We start from the raw sequence: 23685 nt of genomic DNA, 5'->3' as shown, positions 1-23685 counted from the left end.
CAGAGACATAACTTTTGATATCAGTATGGGAAATTATAGACATACTAAACAATCAGAAGATCATTAGGCCTTTCAGACTGGAATGCCAGAAAACTGAAAACGTATGAATTTATCAAGAAGAATGATCAGACCCGCTTATCAGAAAACCAGAAGGCCATAACAGGAAATGGGGCACTGTCAACAGGAGGCCGGCAGGGGGAGGTGTAGTATGGCCGAGCGTTACGACGTTTTGTCACCCAACCCCGAAAACCATTAAGAAGAACTGGGAATCAAAACACATAAGAAAAAATTCAACGTTCCGGAATACCAGAAATTTTTTTGTTCAAAAATATCACATATACAAAAACAAAAAGAAATGTCCAGTCGTTTAAAAAAACCCGTTAAAATGAGCACAAAGGCTAACTAACATTCAGACAACCAAAACCCCGAATAGAACCAGAGCTAGTGGAAAACATAATCGAAGCACAAGAATGAAAGAAGAATAGAAAATGAAATATAATCGACTGAAACAAAAAAAAAGTGGAACCCGAAGTCTGAATAACAAGATCTGAATACAAACATACTTAAAAAAATAGAAAACCTAGATTACAACATAAAGCCTTGTATTGAGAGTTTTTGGCGCATCACAAGTTACAGCTGGGCATTTTTTTTATTATCGTACAAATTGGGCCGAAGGGTCTTAGATTTTCATGAAACTTTTTCCACGGACAGGGCTCATGAATAATTGAATAAAAAAAAGTGAGAAACATTCAGGGTCGCATATTTTCCCGGAAAACTCAGGTGGATATTTCTTGTTTTCTCCTGACACTACTTACTTTGAAAAATCATAACTCAAGAACGAAGGATCGTAGAAACAAAGTTTTTTTTAACGAAAATGAAAGAAAATTTTCTCAAAAATGAAAAAAAAAAAATATGAGGTGGACAAAGTTTTCCACGAAATTTTTCACCGTTGAGAAAACTCATAAAGAAAAGCCCTAAAAACTATGTCCGAATTCGTGGAAAATTTTCAAAAGAATATTTTTGAGATGGTGATTTTATAAGCTTTGATCGCTGAAATTTTTGGAACGCACATTTTTTTTCTTTCCTGATTTATGACTAATTTTGTGAAAAATTCTTTATAAATTTCTCAACGGTGGAAAATTTCGTGGAAAACTTTGTCCACTTCATTTTTTTTTTGATATTTTGAGAAAATTTGTTTTTATCCTCTAAAAAACTTTGTTTTTTTACGATGCTTCGTTCTTGAATTATGATTTTGCAAAAGAAGGCTTGAATGGCACATTTGGACATTTTTCAACAAAATTGGTCATAACGAAAAAAAGTGCATTCCAAAAACTTCAGCTTATAAAATAACCTTCTCAAAAATATTTTTTTGAAAATTTTCCACGAGTTTGGGCATAGTTTTTCCGGCTTCTCTTTACGAATTTTCTCAACTGTGGAAAACTTTGTCTAGTTCATATTTTACTTAGATTTCTAAGAAAATTTGCTTTCATTTCGCAAAAAAAAAAACATTGTTTCTACGATGCTTCGTTCTTGAGTTATGATTTTTCATAATAAGTAGTGTCAGGGAAAAACCAAAAATGTTTACCTGAGTTTTCCAAGAAAATAGGCGACCCTGAATTTTTTTCAATTTTTTTTGTTCATATATCTATGAGTCCTGCCTGTGGAAAAAGTTTCATGAAAATCTGAGACCCTTCCGCCCAAACCCGTAAGGTAATAAAAAAATCCCCAGCTGCTGAATTCAAAACATCAGGAGGCCACACTACAAGACAGAACGAATAACAAACCTGAAAGACATATAAACCAAAACAATATAAGTTACATGAAACAATGGAAGACCTGAAAGCACGAGTTTTTTGGTCTAGTGATTACGCTCCCGATTCGTGTGGCTCAATCCTTAACCCATATCTTTCCTCCTACTTTGTATGGTTTTGGATCAAAAAACACGATCCGACCATTTCACTAAACTAACGTGCTTCTTTTGAACTATTGGTAATAATGAATCACCCCGAAAGTGAGATAGAAAGTCTATTGTGTTAAATTTTCTATATACATTGTTAATAAACTGACAAAAGTTGTAGAATATATTGGTTGGAATAATTTTATCGAAAACGCCAAGTTTTGGAACTTCGTTAATTTGGCGCAAAATCTCGATTTTTTTTAATTTTCGAAAATTTCAAATCAATGCCTCTCCCCTTTCTTAGGAGGAATCTGATAGAAGAAACTTCGAATTTATTAGTTTCTAATCGGGAGCTATCAGAAAAGCTCAAATTTAGAGCTGGACAGAACAAAAGTTGTTTTTTTTTTTAATTTCGAACCGTATAGCTTAGAACGAGGTCTGAAAGGAGATGCTCAGTATCAGATGTGGTAACAAATTATTGCTGAAGGCCACAACAACTGCATGTTGATTTACAAAGTAGTTTTGACATTTGGAAACAACAGCAAATAAATAAGAATAAGGAAATATAATAACAGAGGAATGTATGAACACAAGAATTGAAGAACAGAAAAAGAGAGGTTTTCTTCGAATTTCGACTGTTGATGATTATGTCTGGAGGCTATGGCTTCCAGCCTTTGGAAGAATAACTCAATAAAAGAATTAACTAAGTATGCTCCATTTTCTTGAAGAATACGTGATATAGCGACCGAAACTTTGGATGAAAACTCGGAACCACGTATAAGCTAAAAAAAAGAAAAATAAGAAGAACCAAAAGATTTAAAACAACTAACAGAACCAAATCAGAAAAACAGAGATTGGAAATTGAAAATTCGAAAAAAATCAGAAGAAACAGACGAACTTAGAGAACTAAAACAATCAAAAGTACTAGGAGGACCAAAAGCATCATAAAACTAAAAAAAGCAAATGAGGTGAACAAGTAGAACTAGGAAAATTGGTTTGATCTGGAGAAACGAAACCATAGAAAAGAGATCCAAAAAAAGTAGAAGAAACAGTACAAAAAGGCGAAGAAAATTCCGAAGAACCAGAAGAAGCAAAAAAAAACCAAAAGATTCAAATTAATCAGAAGAACAAAAAGGACGAGTAGATCAAAAGACTTAATAGAAATTATCAGTAAATCTAGAAAACTGGGAAAAACTTGAAATTTAGAAGACACACAATGTTGATAAATTGGAAAATTGAGAGAAGAAATTGTGAGAAAAAAAAGCATTCTGGCGGGATTCGAACCCACGACGTATTCGCTAGATCGGCGCTTTAACCACCTAAGCCACAGAACAAGTAACGATTCTGCGGAATAGAAAGCCAAACTGACTCCGAGCCCACACCACTCCTATTTTCACAATTGAGGGGGTTTGAAGCAAAGGGGTATAAGTAACAGAACCTACTTTCGAGTAAATGAGGTTTAAAGTTTTTTTTTTACCAATTTTCCATTCCATACTCAACTAAATATCGACGAAACGAAACGGTTCTTAGCATCTGGGCCCCTCAATTCCATATCTCTTTCGCTTAGATACTAACCTCTCAACGCGCTTGCGATTGTGCCTTCTAATTATATAAGCAAGGGCGAATTGTTTTTTTTTTTTATGAACCATGACTACTCTAGCACTTGAGATAAAAATAAAAAGGTAATTTATTGAAGCATAAATTTCTCCATATTTTTTCTTTAGATTTTTTGAGAATTTTTTATATATACCTGTCCAGCAGTTTTTAAAGAGTTTTGGCCAAAACTGCTCGATAGTTTGTGATCCAGATTTGCCTATTATATTTACAAGAAATTCTTTGAGCTTCAATAGTTTCTACAAAAGTGTATATTGAATTTGGCAAAAAATGCCTCAATGCGTCGTCAGGGAATTCTCTACAAATTACATTAGAAACTCCATCAGGAATACTTGAAAACAATCATTTTGAAAATATTGAAAATTTCTTCTTGAAATTAGTTAGCAGTTCTTTCAGAAATACTACCATAATTCCTCAATGAATCCTTCCAGATAAATCGCATAGCTGTTTGAAATTTTGAGTATATTCAAAATGTTTTCTTTTTTCAGTATTTCCAAAAAAAATATTAAAAATTTCAATTCAAAATACATTTTTATCAGTGGAAAGCTCCAAAGCTACAAATATTCAAATGCCTGCGAGTTTTAAAACAACTTTTTTTTTCATTTATGAATTGCCTTAAAAATTGTGCTGATTTTTCAGAATTTCACTAAGTGTCTCTAAGGTTCCAAAGGTATCAATGGTCTTTATGGGTTTTCTAGGAGTTTTATGGGTTTTAACGCGTTTTATAGAGTGTAGACCAAGAATCCCAGGGAGCTTTCAGGGAGTTTCAAGGTGGATTAGGATGTTTCAGGAGAATTTTTGAAGTGCTTTAAAGCATTTCATGGTGTTTTAGGAAAGTAACAGGGGATTTCAAGGATTTTCAAAAGGCATATCAGCGGCTTTCCAGCGAGCCTTAGGGGGTTTCCGGGGATTTAAAGATACAGGGGATGGCCAAAATGTTTGGGATAGGCAACTTTTTTCTCCCACAAAAAAATTCAACATGCTGTAACTTTTCATAGAGTGCATCGAAAAATCTCAAATTTTGACTGTTTGTCAACCTATTATATGTGCATCATTGGTACAAATTTGGGCTCGATTGATTAATTTTTCGCGAAGTTAGAACCGTTCGGCTAAAACACTATTATTTAGACAACTCATTTTTGAACTGTCATATCTCGGAAACCAGTGAACCGAATTGAATGAATTTTTTAACGTTTATCAACAATATATTGATACTCAATACGACGTTATAAAATGTAATATTTTCTCACGGCAAATTCAGTTATAACGGATTGAAATTTTTACCCATATAGAGGAAAATAAGTCAAATTTACAATACCACACAAAAATTACTAAATGTGTTCTTCCTTCAATCTAAATAGTCTCTAATATATCTGATTAGAGATAATTTAAGAACAGAAGTGGAAGATCTTTGGATATCAACACTAAAATGTATTGACATTGATGTAAAAAAAATACATTTTTTCGAGAAAAATCGAAAAGATGTCAATCCGTGATAACTTTTTTCAACATTTAAAAAGTACCTATGTTTTAATAGTTTGTGAAGCATTTACATATTGTTAGTGTACGTTCAAAATTTCATTCAATTCGGTTCACTGGTTCCCGAGATATGACACCTCAAAAATGAGTTGTCTGAAAAATAGTGTTTTACGCGAACAGTTCTAACTTTGCGAAATATTAATCAATCGAGCCCAAATTTGTACCAATGATGCACACATAATATGCTGACAAACAGTCAAAATTTGAGATTTTTTGATGCGCTCTATGAAAAGTTATAGCTTGCTGAACTTTTTTGTGAGAGAAAAAAAGTTGCCTATCCCAAACATTTTGGCCATCCCCTGTATTTCAAGGGGTTGCCAGTGGTATTTCAGGGTATCCAAGGAGGAAGATAGCTATTTTCTTTTGATTAGATTACAACGAGAGGAAACATCTGTTCCTAGAACAGCTCTAAAATCATAATTATGAACTGACCCACCATTGCATAGGCATAACACTTATTTACAGTATTGTCATAGTAAAATCTTGGCTGGTTACTCAAGGTTTTTTAATTAAGGCATCCCTATGTTGTTACGCCTCGGTTAAAACGACTTCAGTGCTCCTTCCTTTGAACGTTATTTCTATGTGTTTTTGTTAACAATTTCTGTAGGAAATTTTAGATATTTTTTTGAAAGACTTATTAATCTCCGGATGCATTTCAAAACAAGGCCCTGTAATTATTTTTGAGAAAATTCTTGGAAGATTTTTTTAAAGGAATCCTTGTATTATTTATGAAGGAAACTGTAGAGAAATATCTGAAGGCAAATGAGAAATTTTAAAAAAAATCATGGGGCAAGATAAACATGAAGAATATTTTAACTTGAACTGGAGAAATTTAAGAGAAGCATTCCATGAGAAATTTTCCCAAGGAATCCTTCGAACAATTCTGGCGATCCTGGGGCCAGAAGTAATTTCCGAGCAAATCACTGGATAGAAATTTCCCAAAGGATCTCAGAAAGATTTGAAATTCTAGGGTAAATTTCTAAAGGAATCTATTTGAACAGTTTTAAAAGATTTTTTTTTGCAAAATTTCTGAAAAATCACTTAACGAATGGCTAAAGGGACCCAGGGAAAATTTAAAATTTATCCTTGAAGTATATTGTTTTGCGGATATTTCTGGAAGAATCTATGAAAAAAAAATCAAAGAAATCACTGAAAGAATTTTTGAAAATAAATTTAAAGATTTAAACCCGCGTGACGAAATTGATAGTAAAATTGTCGGAGCAAAGCAAAAACCCTCGGAAAATTCCCGAATGAATCTCACGACGATTTTAAGAAAGATTCTTTCTTTCTAAAACAGATATTTCTATAGGATTAACTAATGAAATCCCTCTTTAATTCACCGGAGAAATATTTAAGTGAATTTTACAGGGAACCCATAAAGAAACTTTTACAGAAATTCCGCCAGCAAATCACAAGAAACCTCTTAAAGAATTTTTGAATTTATTATCCGAAAGACCATTGGAGAAGTTTCTGGATGATTTGATAAAGGAAACCATGAAACCGTTTTCAAATAAATGTGGCATTTTTGAAGTAATCACTGTAAGATGTTTTAAATCTTTGTGAAATTTCTAAAGGAATTCTCGGTAAAATTTCTGAATGAATCTCTGAATAACATTTCCGAATAAATTTCCGGGAGATCTCCTGAAAAACCTGCGGAATAATTTCCAAGAAATTTCTGAATGATTTGTAAAGGAATCCTTGGAGAAATTTCTGAAAATATACCAATAGGAAATTAAAAAAAATCCACTGATAAAGATCCTTTTGTACTAGTGGACTCGATAAAAAAGTGCTTGTGATGGAGACTTTTTAATATATCATTTCACTATGGTTCCTGAGACATTTTTATAGGTTAGTTTGACCATTTTGTCTTTTTTTCCTGGGCAATCAAAATTTTTATATTTTTGTATTATATCTGATGAGGTTAGAAGCAAAGGGGTGTAAGTGACAAAAACCCGCTTTCGAGTACACCAAAACCTCCGTTTAGGTAACGAGTCGAGACTGCCTAAATGGATTCAGTTCATTACCTAAATGGATTTGAAGATTGCATTTCAGAAAGCTTCAGAGTATTTTTTCACAGTTTCAGAGGCGTTACGAAGGCGTTTTCGGGGGTTTCTGATTGTCTCAGGTGCGTTACATGAGGCCTCAAGGGGTTTAAGAGGGATTTCAAAGGCATTTCAGAAAGCTTCAGAGGATTTTTGACGAGTTTCAGAGGCATTACTCAGGCGTTACGAAGGCGTTTTTAGTGGTTGATGAGGGTCTGAGGTGCGTTACATGGGGACCGAGGAGATTTTAGGGGGAGTTCTAGGAAGCTTCAGAGATTTTTTGACGGATTTCAGATGCGTTACGCAGGCGTTTTCAAAGGTTTCGGAGGGTTTCAGGGGTGTTATATGGAATTTTGAGGGGGGTAAAGGGGGCCTACAGATTCTGAAAATACATTTTGGATCACAGCTTCAGGGCGCTTTAAAGCGTTTCATAAACATTTCAAGTGGTTTCAGAAGAGATTCAAGACGTTCCAGACTATTTACGATTGTAGATCCGATGACCTATACTCAAGGGAGCTCTTAGAGATTCTTAAACGAATATTGAATTTACCACTTGTCAGTACAAAGTTGCATGTGGCTGTGTAAGCATGACTTTTATTCAATCATGTAAGCACACAAGTTATGCATGTAGATTCGCTGACTTATGCTCACGAAAGTTGTTAGGAAACCTTAAACAGTCCCAAACCAGCCCTATCCCCTCTTATTGCTCCCCCTGAGCACGCGCTGAACACCCCATAACTCCACTTGCAAATTCATTCCCTCTAAAACACTCTAACTACTCTGTACACAATCAGATTCTGTTAAGGTAACGCTACTTAATTGAGGGACCTAAATGGATTTTACCAAAATGAATTCGACCTAAATGGACGTTTCAGTGTAAATGAGATTTAAAGTTTTTCTCAATTTTTTCATCCCTTACAAAATGTATGGCGTTTTAAAATTGACCAAATTTGCTCCGATTCATCGTATTATTTCTAAAAATCGTAATTATATTCCGGAAAACTTGACATTTTAAGAACTTTCGACAAAATGGTCATTTACACCCCATTGCATTGGGGCCCCGCATTTGGGATTGTTTTACATATTTCAAAAAGGTTTTGGTGTCTTTCAAAGCTTAGGGTATCGGGATGCTTCGTTGACATAGTCCCCTCGTTCGGATCTTAACGTAAACCAAAAACTCAAACAAGCACGCACAACTATAGATCGGAAAAGCTATGCGACAAACAACTGTAACATTTTGTTTCAAATTTAGCACTTTAGAGCATTGACATGTGACGAAAATGTAATTTTGTTTAGCATTTGTAGACGCCATGATTCTTCGGTTTAGTGGGTACTCTATACATACACATGATCATAAATGGCATGATTCTGGGACATTTCGAATTGACTTTTCGATAACATAACATTTGATACAACGGTCAAAGACGCTATTTTGAACTTGTATATTTGTTTTCAACGAATAATAACTATTTTACAAATTCAATGTGGGCCGAATACTGAGGACATTTTTTCACTATGTACCCAAATCTTGGCTCATTAGTAAAGTGACGTTAAAACGTCGATTAAGTGACGTCAACAACATTGCTTGCATATGAACCAGAAAGAACGAACAGTAAGAAAGATTTTGTGTGCGGTGACTGTAAAAATATTACACAATAATTGAATTTCGTTGTTTTCATTACTAAATTAAGAAATAACTGTATTTTAAGTGATTTATTCACAGTTTTGTGAAAATCAGGCTCCGGCAATGTAATTTGACAGTAAGATTGGTGCACAAACAGTGATAATACTTCAGCAGAAATATTGAAAAAATGAGAGAATAAGTGGTTCTAGCTCTCGGAAAGCAATGGGTCAACGTTGTATCCACTAATAGGCCAACTTTTGTACCATAGACCAGCATTGCATACCATCGCATCAAATCTTTTCAATGTAATTAAGCAAGTTCTTGAATATTTACGTTAGTTTACTTCTAAGTGGTGAACCATGTATTGTCTAGAGTACGTGAGGCTCAACATATCATATCTAGTGCAATTAATTCACGAGTTCTGGTCAAAATTGTCAAAGCGGCTTGCATTTTAGGCCAAGGTATGGTACATATACCCTATATACTTTTTAAATTATTGAAAAATTTATATTTTAACCACATTTTTGTCATTGTTTCTTTTGTATTAAATCGCAAAATTTACATATCTTCAATTTTTACCTGATTATGCTATCAGCGTGGAATTGAATACACTCTAAAATTAATTTGAAGAAAAATAAACGGAAAATAAAATTGCCCATGAAAAAAATAATACTTCAACAATAACCACTAAATCTGAAAATGTTTTGAAAATATTGTGTTGAAAAATCATGAATAGAAATTACAAAATCAGTAACCAAAATTTACGCATAAAAAAAATGCTGTCCAAAACATGTGATGACATAAATGACACTTGGATCAGAATCAAAAAGTTGGGTAAGAGAGTTGGATGGACGAGTTGCAAAGCAAAAGCAAAGATAACCGTACACATCGTAGTTGCTACTCCGTGATTGACCAGAACAATCGAAGTTGCACAGAGAGCCAATGAATGTGAAAGCTTGGGACTAGCTAACCATTCTCAATGTGCACAATTCGAGAGTTCAGCTATTTAAAGTCAATAACGGCGCTGGCCACGTCCTTACGGTCATCAGGAAAGGGAAGGAATGTTAGTTCGACAACCGTTGCTACTAGAAACCGTGGAATCCACAGCATCCCCACAGTTGTCACGGGAAGGAATGGTGGTTAGTAGGGTAGGGTAAGGTGTGGATCTAGGAGCCACCTCTGTTAGGTGATATGATCCACTAGTTATATGGAAATACATGTCGCGGTCTTCATCACGATTATGATTTATTTGATCACGATGACCTTCATTCATTTCATTTATTTAGTTAACATCAAATTCATGATAATACTGAATCAACAATTTGCCGCCATAATACTCGATTTGCAGCTGCAGCTCTCCAACGTCGGTCACGCCCAACACTCGCCAGATCACGCTCCACCTGGTCCGCCCATCGTGCTCTCTGCGCTCCACGCCTTCTTGTACCAACCGGATGGTTAGCAAACACCAACTTTGCAGGGTTGTTGTCCGGCATTCTTGCAACATGCCCTGCCCACCGTATCCTTCCGGCTTTGGCTACCTTCTGGATGCTGGGTTCGCCATAAAGTGCAGCGAGCTCGTGGTTCATCCTTCTCCGCCACACACCGTTCTCCTGCACGCCGCCGAAGATCGTCCTTAGCACCCGTCGCTCGAAAACTCCGAGTGCTTGCATGTCCTCCTCGAGCATCGTCCACGTCTCGTGCCCGTAGATAACCACCGGTCTTATTAACGTCTTGTACATGGTACATTTGGTGCGGGGGTGAATCTTTTTTGACCGCAGTTTCTTCTGGAGCCCATAATAGGCACGACTTCCACGCTCCCGATGAAGTTGAGAGATCTGCAGTTCCACGTACCGAGCTTCCAATCGCAAGTCCCTTTTCGTCACGATGACCACTGATCCCGGATTTCGTGCTCGCGTTTCCATCGCCCTACCGTGGAAACCGACTGATCTACGATTATTGTAGCGCGATTCTGAACCCGGATTTTTCACTCGCACTTCCATCGCCCTATCGAGAAAACCGACTGACCAACGAATATTGTAGCGCGATTCTGATCCCGGATTTTTCACTCGCACTTCCATCGCCCTACCGTGGGAACCGACTGACCAACGAATATTGTAGCGCGATTCTGAACCCGGATTTTTCACTCGCACTTCCATCGCCCTACCGAGAAAACCGACTGACCAACGAATATTGTAGCGCGATTCTGAACCCGGATTTTTCACTCGCACTTCCATCGCCCTACCGTGGAAACCGACTGACCAACGAATATTGTAGCGCGATTCTGATCCCGGATTTTTCACTCGCACTTTCATCGCCCTATCGAGAAAACCGACTGACCCAGAGAGTTGGATGGACGAGTTGTCCAAGAAACTCCCTGTATCCTCTCTCTTAAAGGCTTCTCTGAAATCAAGGACCTTTAGCCTATCAAACCCCCAGGAGCAATTTTTTTCCCGCGAACAATGTCCCTTATTAATTTCCGCCCAAAATTTTCTCGTTCAACGACCTGTTCAGATTTATGCACATTTTTAATTTATGCATCTTCAGTCTATGACATAAAAAAGATGTTCCAGTGTACTGAAACAGAAGAATTTGGAATTGAGAGACTAGAAACTGGAACATGTTAAGACGTGTACACTAGAATAAGATAACATCTGCAATGCATAGTCTACGAGTGTAGGCATAACTTAAGTTAAAATACGCATAAATAAAAATAACAAAAAATACCTGCATAGTCAAAAAAATCTCTGAAGATCAGGAATCTGAAAAACTTTAAAAGAAAGTGGAAGCCAGAACACTGAACTACTGTTGAACGTAGGGGCTAGAATACCAAAAAATAAGAAAACCAAACCCTAGTGGCATATATGTTCTACAAAAGTTTATATAACTCATATATGACCAGGGATGCCAGATGATTTTTCCAAAAACCTGTATCAGGATTTTAGAAAATCTGTATTTGTCTGTATTTTAAAACTGTGACTGAAAGGCAAAAAACACCAAGTTTCCATAAATCCAGTCAGACCCCGTAAGAAATCTGTATGTTGCACATGTATTTTTTTGTGTCCCGAATTTTGCACGAACATTTCTATTTGTAGTAAGTTTTCACTAAACGGTGTTAATATCAGAACGTAATGATTTTACATAGTAAAATAAATATGTATATTCTTAATAATTCTAAAACTTTTACGTAGCCGATTTTTTGTGAAAATTTCTCCAGGGATTCTTCCAGGAATTTTCCCTGGGAGTTTCTCAAAAAATATCCTGAAACTGGTTCACGGGTTTCCGCAGAAATTCCTTTCGAAAATCCTCATGCTACATAAGTAATGCTTGTATTTCTTAATATATCTTTTTCAATATTTTTGGAGAAATTCCTCCGAACTTTTTCAGGTGTTTTTCGATAGCATTTCTTCGAAAATTTATCAAATAATTTCTCCAGGGGTTTCCCTATGAATTGCTTCTCACGTTTCTTGAAAAGATGCAATTCCAGGAGATATTTTTCTTCAACAAAAATTCAGAGATTCTATCAGAAATTCAGAATTTTCGAGTTTGTACGAAGAACTAGCATAATTTAAAATACACAAAATATAGAAAGATTATAAAAAATAAACTTCAAGAACCATTCCAGAAATTATTGCTTAAATTTCTACCTAGAGGATTACTCCATTTTTCAAGGATTTTTTTTAAGTTCCTCTAGAAATTCTCAAAAGATTTTTTTGGAAAGTTCCTACAGGAGTTTATCCAATAGTTACTTGAGGTATTCCTTCAGGCATTGCTTTGGAAGATTCTTTCAACAATGCTTTTAAAGGAACGACTGTTACTTTAACTGGAAACTTTCAGTGGATACACAGTCTTTATTCTTAAAACGGGTTTATTGTTTACCCAACGTTTCGGCCATCCCTAAGTGCCGAAACGTTGGGTAAACAATAAACCCGTTTTTAGAATAAAGACTGCGTAGCCACTAAAAGTTTCCAGTTCTCTCAACAATTGGCTTTTTTAACGGTGTTGAGATAGTTCGATATTCTAAATCTGCAGGTCAAACTGAGCCGAAATCCAAATTTTCATGAATTTTGGAGTCCGGGAACCAATTTAAAAATCAGTTTGAAGTTTGTATGGGAGCGATTTGTCGAATCACCCCTCTTCGCAGTTTGTACTGGGCGGAGATGTCAAATAGCTACCTAGCTGTCAAAAGGTGATTTAAAAAATCTCTTTGAAATTGATTTTAGGTACCAAAACAAAGTTTTAAAAATCTGAAAAAAATCATAGTGACTCAGAAAAAGGTGGTCTTTCGTTTATAATCAAAAAATCAATACATTTTTTAAAATTTAAAAAGCCAATTGCTGCAGAAATTCAAGTAATAAGCATTTTTCAAAGATTTTTTTTCTAGAAATGTTTCAAAGAATATTTGTAGAGGGTTCTCCATTTTTTTTTTAAATTTCTTCATTGGTTCTCTAAAGAATTCTTCCAAGAAATCTCTTCATAAACTGCACGAGATTTTTTTATGAATCTATCAGAAGTACCTCCAGCAGCTCTTCCTATAGGGAATCCTTAAAAATTCTATGAAGGATTTCTACAAGTACATTTATCTGCAATGTCTGCATTTTTCAAGAGATTTCTCCCGAAATTCCTCCACGGATTTTCCAGGAATCACTGTAGAAATTTCTCAAGAATTCCTTTATTGATAGAGTTACTCCAGAAATTTATCAAGATTTTTTTTCATTTATTTTTCTAAAAAAACATGAAGGAGTTTCTGCAGGAATCACTGAACGAATTTCTCAAAAAAAACTTGGAGAACCCTGGGAAGAGTTTCCGAACAAATCTCTTTAGGATTTGTGAATAATTTACTTGAAGAATTTCAGAATTTTATTTTTTTAGGAAAACTCCATGAAGTAACTTCTCAATTTTGAAATTTTGAAGAAATCTCTGGATATAAATATATCTTCACAATGTGAAGTTCACATACGAATTTCTGAAGAAATCTAAGCACGAAATTCTGAAAGAAAGAGTTAGAGGAATTAAAGTGAGTTGTAAGTAAAAAGAAAATCGGGTTAAGTACTGTTCCTTTTAATTCCACTAAGAATTTGCATCCTTTGACAGAAACGAATTTCGACCTCAACTGTAAGGTCGTCTACGAGATACTGAAGATGACCTTACAGTTGAGGTCGAAATACGTATCTGTCAAAGGATGCAAATTCTTAGTAGAATTAACCGTTATGTGTCCGACAAACTTTTTGCTTTTTTCTACACCGTGATTTTTAAATGGGCGCTGGGTACCCGGATACCCTGTCGGCCACATAAGGGTTAAAAGGAACAGTACTTAACCCGAATTTCTTTTTTACATCCTAGAAGAAGTTTCTTAAGAACTTCCTGGGGAATTACCTGGAGAAACATTTCGGGAAATTCTTGGTGGAACTCATTACAAAACATTTGCAAAGATCCCAGAAATAAATTCTTCAGATATTTCTTAAGGAACTTCCGTAGCAATTCTTTGGAAATATTTCTGAATGAATTTCTTAAAGAATCCGTGGAGATATCAATGAAAATATCCGTCGACAAGAAATTTTCGATAACTTTTTAAACAAATCTCCAAAAGAGTATGTAAAGTTTTTCTTGCTGGAGTTTAAGAAGGAGCCCATAGAAATCTATTCAAGAGAATTCCTGGAGAAAATTGATCAAGGAATATCTAAAGAATGCCCTCTAGAAATTTCTCAAGGAATCTCTGCAAGAATTTCTTTAAAAAACATTTCCCATTACCGGTGTTCCATACACTAGGCGCCTCACCTCCTTTTACCGAAATTAGAAAAAAAACCTCCCACGCCGCTTTCTTTGTGCTTCAACAAGCTAAGATGGCCAAAATTGCTAGGGCGTGATATTCACACCCAAAGGACCTGAGTTCAATTCGCGTTCGCAATTCTTTTCTTTTCATCTGCTAGGTAACGTTGAGAATGATTGAACTTTCCATCACATATGACGTGTTCTTTTTGCTACATTCGATGCATCATATTTTTGCAAGTTGTTTTCGTACTCTGTAGTTTCCAAAAGCTTTATCGATTTTTAATCTTTAACACAATTTTATAGTTAGTAACTCAGTTGTTTGAAAGGGAAAAAAACTGTCATTATTTTCAATTTTCGACGAAAACATTATTCGTAAGTTTTCTCATTATTATCATTCTACATATAAGAATGAAAAGCATAAAGAAAACCAGGTCTTTGGTTAGCAAAGTTTCCAACTTTTATATCATTTTTCATGTTCAGTACTTCAAGCTTGAATTTTCCTTACAACTTAATATTTCACTGGAAATTCGTGACTTTTGCAAATTGTCAAGCAAACAGCAATACACATAAAAAACAGCAAAGATTCGGTTTATTCGATTTTTTCTTATATTTGTATTTCTATTAATTTTGGGCAAAAGTTGAAAAATTATATTTTACAAAATTAAGATTTCAACTTGATAAAAACGTAAAGAAGCCCGCCCTTAACGTATGCTTTTTGTATATCCAGGACGTTGTACGTTTCGTAATATTTTTTTTTATAAAATTCAATTTGAAAGAAAATTTTCCCTTTAATGGAATGATTGAGGTCAAATGTGAAAAATATGAATAATTAAACGGGTCTGTACTCTCAATAATTTTTATTACTTTATTTTGCAGCTGGCGTGAATGTATGAGGAAAAAAATATGTGGAGGAAAAATCTGTATCATGATCATGAAATCTGTATTTTTTCTGTACTCTGTATCCTGTCTGTATCAACCTATAAAAATCTGTGTAATACAGAAAAATCTGTATATCTGGCATCTCTGTATATGACTAAATTAGATCATTTAAGAATCACTTAAACCTATGTTGAACAAGTGTGTTACTAGGGAAAGCCGAGACCACCGGGTGATTAGAACCCATAGCTAGGAAGATCGCGATATAGAAAGACTGGAACACAAATAACAGAAGAAAAAAACAATAGAAAGCGATTTGGGGTCTCCCTAGTGTTAGCCTAGTGGTTAAGGCTATGGATCGTAGATCCGGAGACGGCGATTCGATTCCCGTTCCGTTCGGGAAAATCTTCTCGACTCCCTAGGCATAGTGTATCATTGTACTTGTCACACAGCCCTTCAATTAATAATTGTGGCAGTGCTCAAAGAACGATAAGTTGAAGAGAGGCAGACCAAGTTCCAATGCGAATATCGAGCCATGAAGAAGAAGAAGAAGAAGAAGAAGAAAGCCAGTAAAACATGGTAAGAACATAGAAGTGCGGGAAAAGCACAATGAAAACGCTCAAAATGTGTAGTACTGTGAGAGGCTTTCTTATATGCAAGTATTCCTCAGAAATCATGAAGAATCTTTCAGGGACGGTAGCATACATTTCCAGAGAAATTCATAGAGTGTGTTTCGTTTTTTCTTAAACTTTGTTTATGTTTGACTGACATTCCTATTAACCATAGACCTCCTTCTCATCATCCCTTGCAGGCCCTCACGAGGTCATCAACTATTACCTGCTATCGCTGGGCGTTGCCGATCTACTATGCGGTCTGCTAATCGTACCGCTGTACGTTTACCCCACATTCTACGGCGACTGGGTGTACGGAGACGTGCTATGTCGGATAGTCGGCTACCTGGAGGTGACCCTGTGGTCCATCTCGGTGTACACCTTCATGTGGATCTCGGTCGATCGATACCTGGCAGTTAGGAAACCGCTGCGTTATGAAACGATCCAAACCAAAACCAGGTAAATGGGCGCTGGGGACAGGCTTTAGAGAGAAAAGTCCGATAGAGGTCCAAGGAGAACAGTTTGTCCCCCTCCTCAGATGTGAAGCGGTGGACTGATGTCGGTGGAAAGGTCACCGCACGTTCCCCGCTCCGTGTTTCTCCGTGTACTAACTCCCGTGTCTACTAACTCCAATGTTTATCCCACTAACAACAAATCATACAGGACCATTGATTCTAGAGACTTCTTTGTACGCCACTTATTTGAGAAACCTAACCTGTCTCTCTTCAAGGGAATCTTACGAGTTTCCCTTCCAACTTCCCTGTGTGATTCCAAGACTGACAGCAATACAATATTTTCAAAGAATAAAAATAGAACAGCGACTCTGCCCTTTTTTTATACAAACGTCAAAATGAAAAGTTGAGTGGCGTCATCTAGGTGCATTACAGTTGGAACTACTTGTTTAAGTATTTGTGAACCACCGACATGGGAAGTGGTGTGCCTTTGCCTTATCACTCAATCAGTGCAAACACACACTACTGCATGGTGTTTCAACCTTGACTCGTAGATGGCGATGCAAAAACGTTCCTTTGATTTGCGGCAGAGTTGGCATTCTTCACGTTTTTATTCTTTGATACTTCATTACTTTCGGTGTGATCATTTCTGCACCCTGCTCAACGTCGTTGTGTACGTGTGTTTGTGTGTACTTACTGCTAGCTGTTGATCGATGTACAGAGCCGTAGATTGGCGTGCGAATGATTGTTTACGTGTGTACCTTTGATAAGACAGAGATGGAGCGGAACGTGTGTTACAAATCCTGAGGTTTCCAAAACAAATAGTCTCATGATTTGAAATCGAAAGTACTCGAACCTGTGATTATTTTCATTAAAAATCATTCTTGAAGTAAATTTACAGTTTCCAAAATGTTCGTTACCATTTCTATCTAAATGTCTTAGTGCTTTGTTCTCTCTTTGCTAAATGTTTCACCATCAATATATAAACTTCATCTAATTGCAAAGAGAGACCACAGCAGCTTGCGTTGTATTGTGTTTCACTCACCTATCCCGTGTTTCACTATCTGTTATAACTTTCTTACACAGTTTAATTTTCCTTAATATTAACCAATTGATTTGTTTGTTCTCAATTTGTACTTATTTACTCTGTTCTTTCTCGGTATGAAATTATAGGAATGGAAGGTTTGATATTTAGTTTGATTTAGTTTCGTTTCTAGCCACGCATTTTTTCATTATATTTTTATAGAAGTATTCAAGTCGTAGAAAGTTGATGTAAAATGAACAATTGGAACAATTTTCAATTCGGAAATTGAATGCACTGCTTTTGTAGAGAAAACTAGAATGCCGTTTGCTCGTTTCATCGCACCAAATTTATAACCTTTGACTGTATTTATATAGTAATTTACGAAAAATCTCACGGATCAAACTTTTCCTAATCTGAGAATCTAGTTGATGGTAGTATTTCACACTGTTGTTCAGAATCGTAAGCTTGCAAACCATAATTTCATGTATTGATTAGGTAGATAGTTATCATGATACACAGAGACACTGATACAATCTCCACCACCACCACCACCACCTGTAGAACCATTAGATGGCCTTTACTATTCCATAAATTTTCCCTTTTTGCACAGTACTTTAAGTAAAAAAAAAAACTTTTTCACTTTAAATTTCCTCGATTATTGTTTTATTATTAGTATATATAAGGAGTCTGAACGCACGTCGTCACAGGTATTAGATGGATCTTTTCTTAAACATGCTTCTCTTATTTTTCCAACGTTTTTATTTCAACTTATGATAGAGATATGGATTTCAGGTTAATAGTTCTGAGGCTTAGAAAAAGTTGCTGTACTGAACTTTTTGCATATCCTATTTTTGCGAACCAACTGTTGGTAAGCTTCTTCAACATGTTTATCTTACTACATGGATGGAGTCGTGAAGGAATTTCCTATGGGATTTATGGATTTCTGACATACTTCCGTAGAGGATTTTAATTACTGCTTTATCGAGAACCCATAAAGCATATACCAATGCAGGCATTTTTCACAGAAATTTCAGACACGATCCTTGCGAAATTTCTGAAAGAAGCCGTTTGCATAAACGTATTGTTAAAGGAATTTAAATGTACAAGAAAACACCAAAGTTTCGGTGATATAATGATATCTTCGAAGATGTTTAAGGATATTTGAAGGACTTTAAGAAAAAAATACACTAAGAGTAATATTCATCGCGGATCGATGTGAAATTTCATATAGTTTATTTTTTCAAAAACCTTTGATTTTTTTAAATTTTTTCGTTTAAAGCTGGCTTTTCACCTCAAAATTTTCCAAGCTGCCCAGGATGGTCAAATGCTCCTAACTATTTTTTCTCGAAATTTTGTTTTTCATCGATTTTTAAAACAAACCAAAACGGACAATTTTTGATTTTTTTTTAATATAAAAAATGGATCTACGTTCCAGTGAAAAAAAAAACTATGCGTGTTTTTTCCTACACCTAACCATACTGAAGTTACAGCGAATTAAAAAAAATCAAAAATATTAGGAAAAATGTACGGGACCTTGTGAAATGTCGTTCGAGATATTTTTTACTGTTTTCCAGTTTTCATCAAAAAAGAATCAATTATTTCTCAGATATGTGAATTTTCAGTGCGTCTCGAATAACATTTAACAAGGTCTTTTTTTATTTTGCTGTGACATTAATATGATTAGATGTAGGAAAAATATGTCTAGTTTTTCTCATCAAAACATGAACGTAAGATCTATTTTCGATATAACAATCCCAAAAATTGTTGACTTTTGCCCGTTCGCAGCATTTGACCATCCTGGGATTCTTGAAAGTCGACTTTCCACAGAAAAATAAAAAATAAACATAGATGGGTGAGATTTTTAGAAAAATGAAATTATATGCCATCTAAGATCAAGACATTATTATTATTATCTTTATTAACGAGATTTTCAACCCAGGGCTGATTCATCTCGATAAGATTAAGACATGTAAGACATTTAAAACTTAAAATATTTCAAACATCCAACATCGTCAAACATCTTCGAAAACATCATTTCAACCCAACAAACCGTTTTCGAGTCATGATTTTATGAAAAAGACAATTTGAATTTTTCATGTCTTCTTCAAAAGTTACGTTATTTATTGAAGAACAAATGAAGCCGATGCAAATATTATTATTCTTTCATGTCCGAGACCTCTCATCGTGTACGAGAGGGAACAAGGGAACAAAATTCGATAAGAAACAAACAAATAAAAAAATAAAAAATAAAATTAAAAAAAATAGATAAAGAAAAATAAAAAAAATAAAAATAGAAAAAACAATTGAAAAATAAAAAAAATATACACACTATTGAAAACATATTCTTAAACTTTTAAAAATTTTTATTGCTTGAAAACATTTTTTCTATTAAAAATAAAGTCACAAGCCGCCATGTTTTTTCGTCCCTTCAATATTTTCGAATTTTTCAGGGAGGGGGGGGGGGTTGTGGGTTTTGTGTGCAGACATAAAAAAATATTTGTATCGGCCTTACCTAAACAACATTTGTAGATAGAAGATCGTACATGTGCAATATTTCATTTAAATTGAAAAAGGTCGTGTCTACGCGGTTTGTGCGTTGAGTTGGAAATGCACTAAACACAATTCTAGTATTGTACCACTTCGTCATAATAACCATTTTGCATTGCTACATGCTCTGAATAATATCCCCAATTCAATAATCTAAGAGAACTATCCACCTACGTGACAGAATACGAAGAGTATATTACATATAACAGATTATTAAAAGAGTGTTTTGAATGTTATTTCTTTTATGATGGAATTTTTAAATGCAAGGGACAAAAAATGATTTCTAATCAATTTACTGAAAAAAAATTAACAAAAGCTGAACACGTTTGTACCTTGTAAACTGTTAATGGTTATTTTTTGATTTTTCGTTTAACGCTTTACGTACTGATGGAAAACAAATCTTAGAGGAGCCTTTGCCTTTGATTTTTTAGAAATACTATTTAAGTATATACCGGTAAAACTCCTGAGCTAATAAGTTTTAATAGAGCTCAGAAAAGATACTTAGATACGTCCTCATCTAAGAAGGAGTTTTTGAAAGAAGCTTCTGAAAACCTATTTTATTTCGAAATCAGTGTACATTGGAACCTCTTTCTATGCACATGGCTCGGGTTCTTAAATTAAAAATGTGCATACATTTAAAAAGGCATAAAAATAATGAAATGTGTGCATAAGGTAAGTTTAGAGCTTCTACTTAGTTCGCAAGAACAGATCTTGCTCCTAAGGGGGCTTCCATAAAGTTCCCAGAGAGCTCAGAAGAGGAGGTTCCAAGGGGCTTCAGAGGCGTTTCAGGGGGTTGTTTCAGGGGATTTGAGGAGCTTTTTAAGGGCGTTCTGTCAGGTTTAGTTGGCATTTCATGAACATTTCAAGGGCCTCTAAATAAGAGCACTTCAGAGAATTTCAGGGGGTTTCCTAGTGGTTTGATGGGCGTTTAATAGCATTTCAGGGTGTTTTAAGGGGATTTGTAGATTCTACTAAAGGCGCCCAAAGCGGGTTCATAGGAATTTCAAATTGATTCTGATGATTTCATGAGCGTTTCAATGGGATTACGGAGATTTTGGGACGTTTCGAGGTATTTCAGGTCAGGGTCGTATCAGAGGATTTCAAGAACACCTTTAAATCAAAGGGCATTTCAGGGGTGTTTTCCTTCTAAGACCTACTTATATAATGTACGTGAAACCCTCGAAATCCCACGAAAATCGTTTGAGAATCTCTGCAATGCTTTCGAAAACCTCCTCACACCCCCGAAAACCCCTGGTACCCCGCTGAAACTCGTTGGGATCCCCTGAAACACCCCTATGACCTCTCATTGCTCTCTCGTATAAATACCTCCCTGGCCGCCGCTAAGAGAGTTTTTTTTTTTTGAAACTCTACACCGTCTTCAACCAGAGGTTGCACAGACTGAACGATCACAAACATGAGACAACGGACAACAGATACCTATCACATTCAGTGGAGAATTTACTGTTTGACGACAAGTTTTCCCCGACTGGAGCGGGAATCGAACTCACACTCCGAGGCTTACGAGACACCTAAACGACTGACGCCGCTAACCGCTCGGCCACGAAGCCCACAAGTTACCGTCATTATTACATTTTCTTTTGCACAATGTTGGTTCTGAGTAACTTTCCCTCTACTTGGGTATAGAAAAGTTGCTTGAATTAACCCTCTAATACCCAACCCCGCCTTTAGACGGGATATAGTTTGAGCATTTTTGCAACTTTTTATATTTTTGGCTGATATTAAGAACTATATCTCAAAATGGTTTTTGGTGTCTTTTGAAGCTTATTTATATTTTTAAAAAATCATTGAGAAATTGATGTTTTAGTCACCTTTCAGAAGTAGATGTATATTTTGTATGGAATCGCTTCAATTCACATATTTTGAATTATCCCCAAATCATATTATCATAGTAAAATAATTTAAGGGAATCGAATACACTCTTAAATTATTTTGCTCAACATTACACGTGAAATAAAATTCCATATGAAATAAATAAATAAAAAATATTTCAACAATAAGCATAAAACTTAAAAATGTTTTCGTCTCAAAAAATCCGTAGGCTTTCAGGAAGTATATAAAAGTGTGGGGATGTTCAAAAATGAAAATTAGAAAAATCAAAAACCAAAATTCACAAAATAGAGAATTAAAAAGAATCATCTTCCAAAACATGTTTAAATCGATTTTAGATGACACAAATGATATTGAGATCAAAATAAAAAATTTGGGTATTAGATAATTAAAAGTGCATAAAAATACATGCATCTAAAAGGGGTTTTAGTTTAATCAATTTTATACATCTTTATTCTGCCACACTCATTTCGAAGAGGAAATTCTGCTTAGAGGGTTCGAAAAGTCGGTACAGTAACTAGGGTGGCAAAGGATATTATCGGCAGGTTTGTTTTCTTCGTCAAAGGGGGTTTTGTGGGTCAAATTTTCTGAAATTTGGGCATATAACCCAGCTTAATTGGGAAGGATGTGAGGCCAACTTTAGGGTCAACAGATTTAAAAAAAACATAACGAAGAGAACAAAACTGCCAAAAATACGTAAGTTCCCCTATTTAACGTTGAAAATAAAAAAAAATTAAAAAAAAATCAAAAAATAAAAAAAATGTTTTTTTTTTTATATTTTACCTTAGAGGGTTCGAAAAGTCGGTACAATAACTATTTAATGTTAAAACACTTTTTAAAATTCATAAAAAAAATTAAAAAAAGATTCAAAAATTAAAAAAAAAGTAAATTTATGTTTTTTTTGTTAACGTTTTAGTGTAGTGCATATCTGTAGAGGAGAATTTGCAAGATACTTTTTAAAAACTTCTTGGGTTTCTCCAGTTGAAACTTCTGGTTTAACCCTTTCAGGACGGTTGGGTCATTTGCACCTCGCTGACGTGTTCTACAGCGGCTAGGTTGGTCAAAAAAGTCGTCCCGAAGGGGTTAATGGGTTCAAAATGGAAGGTATTGATGGAATTCTCGAAGAAAAAAATATGGAAAAATCTGAATGAATTATCAACCTTATAAATTGTCTTGCATTTTCTATTTTTTTTATCCGTAGTCTTTTTGGTGGAATATAGAGATATAGCTTTTTAAAAAATACTTTGGAGAACTTTTGTTGATTTTTCGGCTAACAGTCTTATGAATTGCGTTGATTAAGACGTAAGACTGTAAGCCGAAAAATCAACAAATCAAACTATTATCCAGTCGAATAAGTCATTAGCAAAACACTTTGGAGAACTTTTTTAGCATTGAGTATCTCGTTGCAACTCCTGGATTAATAAATAAATGAATAGTTCTGAAGGAATTCATGGAAGAAATCAAATTTTGATATTTTGATATTTTTTATTAACGTTTTACGTTCTTGTTGAGTATACATCTTAAAAAGAGTTTTTGGAAGAATCTTCTGAAAAAAAAAAATGTTTGAGTACTGTTGAAAACTCCTGGGTTACTGAATGTCAAAAATAATCAAGTTGAGAAACTTTTGATTTTTGAACAGTGTTTTAAGTTCTGTAGGGGAGCTTTTGGAGAAATCTGGAAAAGATTTAAATATTCACAGTTAGTTAGAAAATTATTGATTTCAATTCAGAACTCTCCGAGAACACTAAAATTGTACATGATGCTTGTAACTTCAGCCTATCCTTTCGTGTTGTGCTGAGTGTATTGACGCAAGGTTTTTTTTTCCATAATTTGTTACGAAAA

General features: G+C 35.0%; 1 protein-coding gene across 3 annotated transcripts in view; it reads left to right on the top strand.

Annotated features, from left to right (window-relative positions):
- The window catches only part of LOC115265305 (G-protein coupled receptor 52), a 213655-nt gene that overhangs the window by 167716 nt on the left and 22254 nt on the right, over window positions 1-23685 (top strand). For all 3 annotated transcript variants that reach the window (XM_062853739.1, XM_029869814.2, XM_062853740.1), the window contains one exon: window positions 16173-16431. In XM_062853739.1, coding sequence (XP_062709723.1) covers window positions 16173-16431 — 259 coding nt within the window. The remainder of the gene's footprint in view (window positions 1-16172; window positions 16432-23685) is intronic.

Source organism: Aedes albopictus, chromosome 2 (assembly GCF_035046485.1).
Source record: "Aedes albopictus strain Foshan chromosome 2, AalbF5, whole genome shotgun sequence".
Classification (NCBI taxonomy): domain Eukaryota; kingdom Metazoa; phylum Arthropoda; class Insecta; order Diptera; family Culicidae; genus Aedes; species Aedes albopictus.
The sequence above is the reverse complement of the archived record's forward strand: the minus strand, read 5'-3'. Positions and strand labels throughout refer to the sequence as shown.